Source organism: Berghia stephanieae, chromosome 12 (assembly GCF_034508935.2).
Source record: "Berghia stephanieae isolate SIO BIC M18660-M18661 chromosome 12, UCSD_Bste_1.3, whole genome shotgun sequence".
NCBI lineage: Eukaryota > Metazoa > Mollusca > Gastropoda > Nudibranchia > Aeolidiidae > Berghia > Berghia stephanieae.
This window is the reverse complement of record NC_088371.1, coordinates 20,190,696-20,200,691: the sequence shown is the minus strand read 5'-3', so window position 1 is coordinate 20,200,691 and position 9,996 is coordinate 20,190,696. Positions and strand designations below refer to the sequence as shown.

Genomic DNA, 9,996 nt, shown 5'->3' with positions numbered 1-9,996 from the left:
ATTTATCAAAGTCACAGAACAATCATTGTAGGGCAAAGATGTTACTTTCATTTCATTCTTGATTTCATTTGCGTTCAATGATGGTGCAGAATCATACTCCAAATTGCTTGCCTTTTGATACAAAACCTGGAATGCAGGGCTGATTTGTTTAAGACATTTTTCAACAGTATTTTGAAACAATTTAATGTGATCAGAGTGAAAAAAGCGTGACCTTCATTGTTTGGGTTTCTTCATAAAAACAGTAACTGGAATAGACTGGAATGCTTAACTGAACTAAACTTAGATCATTTCCAATCACTTGGTACATTGTTTGTTCAAATGCGTTAATTCATTGCCAAGATATCTCGTTTTATAATCCTACCCTTTTTTTTATCAAACACCCTGAATGACAACAATTCCTTTGTTAAAATTATCCTTAATATCTGAATATAATTTAAGGTAGTGACTTTCAAACCGGCTAAGTCGCATCTTCGCCATTCCGAGAAAACATCCATCTCATTATTCTCCATCCCTTCTTCCCAACCCCCCCCCCCCCCTCTCCCCTCACTTTCGCAGCTCCAATTATTACTACTCATGTTATCCTCCATTCTTTCAGTCCTTCAATCTCATTAACATATTATATTATAAAAATCTCTCTCTCATTCAATTTTAAACATTGTCTCTGTCAAACAAATAGTCTCTCCAAAAGTCAAAAGACATAATATTATCGTTACAATGAAAAATGAAAAAATATTTATATATATATATATATATAAAAGAAAAACAGAAAGAAAAAAAAACAAATAAAACAAAACAACTAATGAAATACAATCTTTCCAAAGGTTACAAAAATGCGCTGGGGTTGGCCCAAGGATCTTTCTGGTTTCTGTAACGCAGGGCTAGTAAAACTCCAATGATCTGTCAAAAGAAAGAAAAAAAAGAGAGAAACTAAGGATTAAAAAACGTATAAAGTGTAGCATTTTTAGTATGGGTTCAAATATTTCAATCAGTAGAGAACAACTAGATACGCAAGCAATGGGGAATAGTATTGGCCCAACCTGCCATTGGCTACAATAAATAATAAATAAGTAAATGTATTTTTAAAAAATCAAATTTCAAAATAATACATTATGTATATGTATATATATATATATATAATATATATATATATTATATATTAATATATATATATATATATATATATATATATATATATATATATATCGACCTATTTCCTGTTTTTGTGAATTGTCACTTTAAAAATATCTAGAATTGATGCATACTTGTTGATTTGGTCACATAACTATATTTCAACAACTGTAATAGTATTTTATCAATTTTCTTTTACAATGTTAGTTTTTAAAAATCTGAATTCAGTCAATTTTGGATTTTAAAAAATCGGTATTAAATACTGATTAAATCTGTAAAAGTAGCAGGTCTGTACTGCTGTCAAAGTACATATCGGCAATTGCGTCGAATTGTCCCATATTCCTGAGCCGACAGCACATTGTTTTCTATCTGGGGTTTCATGACTCCAGGTCAATAAATAAATGTTTTATGACAAAAATAAGATATACAATTTGATAGATTAAAAGATATAGAAGCAAATGATTTTTTGCCACTCTTGAACTTGAAAAATTTATTTCTCCTGTATGCGACCCTTAGTCTTTAAACTACAGTGTTTCGCCTCAAGAGCGGTTGAGTTTTTATCTTACTCTTACCCCCTTTTTGTGAACCTATCAGTACCAGTATTCGTGTTGATTGGTCTGTAAGAACGTAATTTGACTAGACTTTAATCCAATCCAGAGGGTAGCAAGCACATGATACTGTCCATTTAACGCAGAAAAAAAACCCAACTATTTTTCTTCGATACCATAATAAATAATAATAATAATTCATTACCAATTGTCACAATCCTAGTGCTGGCTACTTGAAATTTTTTTTAAATCGTAGATTCAATGAGAAAATAAAGAAATGTCACTATAAATAACTTTAGAAGTAGATATTTTCCCCTCCGATGATCGAAAAAATGCTTCAAAGTTTTAAAATTGGTTCTCAAACATTCCTTTTCAACATGATTCATTGAATCAAAGATGGATATGCAATTTTGTTGCTGGAGCCAAAAATTCGTAATACTAAAAAATTGTTGTTGTGCTATACAGGTCTGTGATCTTGTATTATGACAGGGGACATACATGAATGCTGAAAATTGACTTATTAAGTCTAAATAAAAATGTTTTTATGGAGAGAGTGGAAGTAATTTCTTAAAACTAAAGAAACAAAAAAAAAAAAACTACTCCAAAATACACGAAAATCATAATTTTCTGATTGTGACCGTATAAAATTCAATTTTTTTCCCCCTTGAGTTATTCTGACATAATATCAGATTGAAGAGCTGGAGTACATATTATTAGGGTCACAACTGCAATACTAAATCATAGAAGAACACAATTTGAAGAATTTAACATCAGATTCTTGCCAAATTTTGGCCATATGAAGAAATGTTTTTCTTTAAATTTAGATTTTGCCAATTAAATAAAAAGGTCTGAATGTATTTTATGTTCAAACTCTCAAAGTGAAAGGAAAGAAAAGTACAAGAAAACTCAAAAGATTTGCTTTCAGAAAAATTGAAAGATTTTCATGCAAAGTAATCCACCTAGAAAATGGTCATTTACAATGAATCATGAACGTATTTATATATTATTCTAGTATAGAATGTGCCACAATTGGGATATAATTCTTTTGGTGTACATTTCTTTATCTTATTTTTTAAAATTGCCATTTTCCAACAATTATAGGAATAATAATGTGACAATTTCAAAAAAAGGAACTGAACGTGTTAATTTGAATCAATAGGTGTTGCTTTTCAGGGGGGTTTTGGGGGGTTTTTTTTTTGGTTTGTTTTGTTTTGTTTTGTTTGTTTTTTAAAAAAAAACTATTCTATTGATAGTAATAAACTACTAATTATGAATGAGCTGAAATTGAGCATTATTGGGCTTTTTGGAATGGAAGGTTGCTGGCTTAGGTCAAAGTTGGGACACTTGAAATACCATTGGAATTTTTCAAGATCTCTCCCAAACAGTCCTATCAGGCTCCGACTTATCAAACCAAACCCTAGCCCTCCCCCAAAAACGTTAAAAGATAAATACATAATGCGACAAATAAGGAAAAAATGAAAGCAGAGATCTGAAAGCAACATAGAGCATGTGAAATGAATGAAAAAATTTACGTTATTTTTTCATATTAATGACACAATGCTTTAAGAAAATGAAGGTAATAGATTAATTCAATCCAGTCGAAGATCGACCATCACGATATGTGACTGGGGTTACTTTTACACCATCATTATTCATATTTTTTCTGAGACAACTTATAAACATATTATTAAAACTACGGATCTTAATTTTTACATGATATTTGTAATTGCATAGAACTTTGTCAATGGCAATTATCTTTTTGGATTGATTTTAGATTAACTGAGTATAAATATAATTTTTCGGTTTTGAAAAAGTACCAAATATCTCTTGGGAGAGTTGACAGCATAGAGGGAGAAGGCAGGTTTGAGTGAGCTAATAGCAATATATTTAAAAACTGGGTTTGTTTCTTCCTTTTTTTTTTGATTGGTTCCTGGCCGAAGAAGACTTTAAATCGGAAACATTCCTTTTTACATATAAAATTATTTTCAGTAGCTAATGTAATCATTGATTTTTCTTAGTGTCTTGTTGGTTAAAGTATTAATGCACCTTAAGTAATGTAACATTGAATTCCAATAGTACATATATGTAAAACATTAACAAATTGAGAATCATTTGTAAATGAAATGGAAAAAAAAACAACAAAAAAAAGGGGGGGGGGAGGATGAAAAAAGGGAGGGAAATTGGAATAAAAAAAATAAAACTTTTTTTGCATCTAAATGACATACAAGTATCTTGCTTCACAGAGTTGCTTTACAGCATTGTTCACTTTGATCAATTTCAAGAGCAGGCAATCAATCTTGAGCCATATATCTTAAAACGTTACAGGTTCAATCCTCTAAATCCTTCTAATTTTTTGTTTAATCAAAAAAAAATTTCAATCTATTCAGTAAAATTGTCAAAAAGTCATTGAAGTATACATAAAAATAAATGGCTGGATTTGGCATACATAGAAAAAAAAAGCAGATGACATAAGAAGAAAAAAGAAAAACATTAACAGCTGAAAAAATAAAAGGGGTGCAAAATGGAAGAAACAAAGAGCATAACCCACATAAATGTAAATCTGGCCTAATATTGTGCAGATGGATCTAGTGCATGAAGTTGAATTTAAGTTTTAAGCCTTAACTATGCCCAATGAAATAAATTAAATTAATATGATTTTATTGAAGAGAGTGATTCTCGTTTTTAAAATCTGAAACTCTGATCTCGACAGGTTTATTCATCAAAACGCTGTCCTTATTTGTTTCTTACTTTATCTTTCTTGCTCAAATCTCTGATATGGCAACAAAGATAATGAAAGAAAGAAAGAAAAAAAAAGAACTGCCTTTTGATGTTGACTTCAAACGAGTTGACTTCTCGCAGACTGCACCATATCTACTTTGATCCGCAATTTAGGAACAAGCCAATCTATCATGCTTTGGACTAAATTTAGTGTTGTTCAATAAGTAACATAACCATTTGTCAGTTTTAAAAAAATAGACTTTTCACTCATTTTATTTCCTCTAAGACTAAATATGAATATCATTTTGATTTATTTTGAAATGGTTACTATTTGGTGACCTCGGTTAATTTATCTGTCATAATTTCAAATCAAAATCAGTTCATTGTTCATTGATTTAATGTTGCATATTAATCTTGTCACAATTTTTTTGGTTTCCTTAATTTCAGGAACTGTGTGGCTATGTGGTCTTGTGGTATGATGCTCGCTTTAGGATCGGATGGTCTTGGGTTCGAGCCTTGCTTGGTGCATAGTTGCATCCTTGGAAAAGGCTTTTTACTGACATTCTCTCACCGTACTCAGGTGTAAAATGTCTCTGTCTGAAAAAATTGTCAAGTTTCGTTCTATATGTTACGTGTTGCTGTTGTATTATTATAACGGCAAATTTTCTCTTCAAAACCACAAATTTTGAGGTAAATTTGCTTCAAACGGAAATTTCAATTGACAAGGCAGCCGTCTTGCAGATAACAAATGGCTGCCAGTTGTTTTAAGTGGCAAACAACTGTAAAATAAAAAAATGTTAAAGACAGAGGACGAATTCATCCGCATCTCACTCAACCTAGGGCTGGTCATTCCGTCCGCATCACACACAGGTGGTTAAAGAGAAAAAAAAAAAAAGAATAAAGGTGAAAAAGCATTTCAAAATTTTTTATATGAATAGAGGGAAACAAAGGATTGTTTCCTTTAATCCTGCAGATGAAGGGTGAAAGAGGGTAAGGAAGGGATTGTGGAAATGCAAAATCTTGGCCTGTTGAGATGGTATTTTCTTGTAATTGGGTCTAAAAACAGCGCATAATTAGTAATCCATAAAAAAAGAACTGTGTACAGAACTGCAATAAAAGTTAGAAAATTTCTTAAAAGAAGGTAGGCAGATTTGGGTGCAAAAGTCTTCAGAAATTTCAAAGAGAAACATAAATAAATAAACATATTCAAAAGAACATCGACAAAACCATGAGCAAAACCAGGCACCTAATTTAGCAACAGAGCAAGGAATGTGATGATGGCTGGGGAGGGGGTGGGGAGGTACCTCTCCGATTTCAGAAAGAACACAATGATGATGAAATTGAAACAAAAAAGGAAAAATAGTGAAATAGTAATCATAATATATATAACATATATGCTAATTCGGAGAATAAGCCCCTCTTTATACCATTTTTTTTAGCTAATCCACTTTACCATTAATCGTGTTAACTATTCCATTATCTAACTTCTTTTAACCCTGCTCCAAAAAATCGGATAAACAAATAAATAAATAAATAAATATAGAAAATATACAACTTTTACATACAAAACGATAAGCATATCTGTCAATTCAAAGACGTCATCATGGCTATAAAACCTAAAGAAAGGCACCAGGATTGGCACTGGGGTCCTTTTGGTTTCGATATTTAACCGTTATCCACACACCGATAATCTGAAAAAAGGGAGGTAACAAATCATACAAAATGTTGATGAGTGACGAAGAAATTTCCATAACTTCAATTCTTAAATTCATGTCTTCTCAATTTTTTTTTCTTCTCTTATTCAGGATGCATGAATTTCTAGAACAATCTGCCAACAAAACAAACATGCACACAAACGTGAGATATGAATAAATAAGAAAATTTGAATTAAGATTAAAAATAAACAGAAAAATAGATATAAATTGATGATTTGGGTCTTTTTCCTTTATAAAAATATTTACAATTTCAAATTATTGTGAGAGAAAAAAAAATATAAAAAAACAAGAAAAAGAAAAGTAAAAAATCACATTAACATTCTCTTCAACACCAAAATGAATTGTCTTTGTTCTATGATTTATGATTTTGAAGCTTTATATGATCTTTATATTCGTACTCTTTTATACACTGAAGAAACAAACACCCTATACGATACACTTTTAATTCCATGCAGCTATTGCGAATCAGAGTGGAGAATAATAAGAAAGAACACCTACCCCTCCCCTCCAATTCCTCTGACCAGTCCCACCCCCCATCCCCTCCCGAGCCACCCGAAAAAAAAACCCCAAAAAACAACCAAATACAAAATCAAAGGAAACAATTCTCCTTATAAATCACAACAACAAAAAAACAAAAAACAAATTAAAAAAACCCAAAAAAAACAAAACAAGTGGGACAATGACAGTAAAGATAAAAATAAAAAATACAACAAAAACATCGACAACAGTGGCAACAGCAGCTAAATAAATAACATCAATGATGAGAGAACTAAAACAATTAGCAGCTAGATGACGATCGTACATTCCGTATCAACTTCAATATCTAAAAATATAAAACCTCTCTAGAAACAAAACAATACAAACGAAAAAACAAAAAACAAAACAAACAAACAAAAAATAAGTCAGACAAAAAAAAATTAAAAATTATAAAAAAACCTTATAAAGAAAAAAGAAATTTAAAAAACAAACCAGAAATTCAAAAGATTTTAAGTGAAAAAAACCCAAAACATTTGCCTACTTCATGCGACGGTTAAGTGCATCTTTAAAAATATTTTTTAAAAAGAAGAGGAAGAATTTAAATAACAATAATGAAATATAAATCATACATTAAAAAATGAAAAGATGAAGTGACCCAATAAATTTTTTAACTCTTGACGTGAATAATAAAAGTAGGATAGTGCATATAGTGCATCGAATTCAACCAAACTTTTAAAAATTAATAATAGAAGGAATGAAGTTGACGTCATACGGCTCTTTGTTATTATTTTTTAGCAGCCAATTAGTGATAAGTACTCAGTAAATTATATCAATCAGACTATAAACGTTAAAAGTTACACACAGTTTTGTGTAATGGTATGTGTAGCTATTTGGTCTTGCAGTATGACACTCGCTTTCGGATCAGTAGATCCTAGGTTCAAGCCTCGCTTGGCGCAAAGTTGAGTTCTTGGAAAAGGCTCTTTATTCACATTCACTCATCGTACTCATATGTAAAATGAGTACCTGGCTGTTAACAGCATTGTCCCTGTCTGAAAAAAAAAAATTGTAAGATCGTCTAACAGGCGTCAAGTCTTGTTCTATATTATGTTATGTGTTGCTGTTGGTCAGAGACCTTTGTAAAGCGCTTTGAGTATGTTTAGTGGATATTACGCTATTTAAAGCTCAAGTTTGTTTTTTTTTGGTTTTATTTTGTTGTAAATAAAAGCAAAGCATCAATATATATAATAACATTCCCAGTTCAGCCAATGTCAAAATCAATGGGAGAAACGTATTGTCACTGTACACATAGCCGAAAGACATTTTTAAAAACAAAGTCTAAGAAAGAAAAAAAAAAATGTTTTATGCAAATTGATATGTTCTGCACTTCTTTGATTTTCAGTTTTTTTTTGAAGTTGTACAGTTGCTGATCCATTGACATTTCCAGAATCAGTTAATTAAATTGACGATTTTCGTAGCTTTGCGAATCTACTGGTAAACTCTCAAACTCTTAAAGCCCTTTTCTTCAACCATTTATATTCTGATTTTATCTGTCGCTGTGGCAAGTCCAGCAATATCATACTTAAAGTTAGCATGTCAAAGATTGCAAGATCTCCGCCTCCAAACCAGATAAGTGTTATATTGTAGTCTTTGTAAAACTCACAGTTTGACAAAGATAAAAAATTACAAAACTGTACGATCAATAGATAGAATGAATGCAGTTGACGTCACTCGGGTCATTGTTATTGTTTTTTGCCATCCACGTTTATGATTATTTTCTCACTTAACTGTATTATCCAGACTATAAAAGTTCATGGTTACACAGAGTTTCGTTTTGTTGGTCCGTTATACTTTCGGCCGGATGGCAAGGATGTGAGCTTCTTAGCCAAGCGCATACTATCTATACAAGGCGACCATCGAAAAAAAAAAATGATTCGAGACTTGTATTCCACAGTTCAACAAATGGTATCATATTTATTACCTGGAGCATAAATAATGACAACTTACTTTTTTACTTTGTATCTTGCGCTTCTTCTTCTTCTTCTTCTTCTTCTTCTTCTTCTTCTTCTTCTTCTTCTTCTTCTTCTTCTTCTTCTTCTTCTTCTTCTCCTCCTCCTCCTCCTCCTCCTCCTCCTCCTCCTCCTCCTCCTCCTCCTCCTCCTCCTCCTCCTCCTCCTCCTCCTCCTCCTCCTCCTCCTCCTCCTCCTCCTCCTCCTCCTCCTCCTCCTCCTCCTCCTCCTCCTCCTCCTCCTCCTCCTCCCTCCTCCTCTCCTCCTCCTCCTCCTCCTCCTCCTCCTCCTCCTCCTCCTCCTCCTCCTCCTCCTCCTCCTCCTCTCCTCCTCCTCCTCCTCCTCCTCCTCCTCCTTCTCCTCTCTCTTTCTTCTTCTTCTTCTCTTCTTCTTCTTCTTCTTCTTCTTCTTCTTCTTCTTCTTCTTCTTTCTTCCTTCTTCTTCTTCTTCTCTTTCTTCTTCTTCCTTTTAAGTCTGTAACTTCAATTGAAGATTTCATAGACCACAGTATTTTTCTTTCATTGGAGATGTGAGACTATTCCACTGTCTCAATGTCGATGGTATGAACGAGTACAAGTGGGCATCCACTTTTGAGTGGGGAACCATAAATTCAGGACAGTGTCAGGCTATAAACTGATGAAGCTTCAGTTACACCTGCCACAATACGCGATCTTGAGCATGTCACCTTGCTTTGTCTCATAAGATGGACATTGCTCTTATGACAACTTACATTTTTTCTTATCTTCCCCTCATAAGAATGAAAAATGTTCCCCAACAAAACAAACAAACGAACAAAGAAACAAAAACATTGAAAACAACAACAACAACCCCCCCCCCCCCCCCAAAAAAAAAAAACAAACAAAAAAACCCCCAAAAAAACCCAACCAAAACAAATACATTTTTATAAATATTCCTTTGAGAGCTTGATAGAAAAATATTCAAATATAGAGGATAAAAATCAAAATGTGGCAAAATTTCGCCCATGATGAATAAAAAGATAAAATAAACGTATTATATTTTTTATGAAACAGCGCATGCCCAATCTTCCTACCTCGGTAAAACTGAAAAAGAGACCCAATCCACCGGTGAGGGAGAAGGCGTCGTATATGACAGTCTGTAATTTGCTGAAGCAGGTGTCGCAGGGACATTTGCTGGCATCTTTGGCGTCTGTAGAGTTGGGATAGATGCCGGAACAGCAAGGGGCCTCCTTATTTATTGTGCAGCAATGGCTGGTCTGAAATCGAAGAGGCAGTTGCAGGAAATTTATTGAAATAAACGTTAGAAATAAGAAGAAAAAATAATTGAAATATTCTGACAAAAAGTTGTGGAGAATGTTGAATAAAGGTAAATAAATAAATTAATTAATTAATAAATAAACTGGAGCAATTTTATCCCAATAATGTG

At 32.6% G+C, this 9,996-nt stretch overlaps 1 protein-coding gene across 2 annotated transcripts in view; it reads right to left on the bottom strand.

Moving 5' to 3' along the window:
* Window positions 1–685: 685 nt before the first annotated feature.
* The window catches only part of LOC144957863 (tetraspanin-13-like), a 34,119-nt gene continuing 24,808 nt past the window's right edge, over window positions 686–9,996 (bottom strand). The window contains exons 4-6 of one of the 2 annotated variants that reach the window (XM_078889354.1): window positions 9,644–9,826; window positions 5,960–6,085; window positions 767–897 (exon numbers count right to left, since the gene is read on the bottom strand). In XM_078889354.1, the coding sequence (XP_078745480.1) occupies window positions 6,011–6,085; window positions 9,644–9,826 (258 nt within the window). In that variant the 3' untranslated portion in view covers window positions 767–897; window positions 5,960–6,010. Of the gene's footprint in view, window positions 898–5,959; window positions 6,086–9,643; window positions 9,827–9,996 lie in introns of both variants that reach the window. The other variant, XM_078889352.1, reaches the window with a different exon arrangement.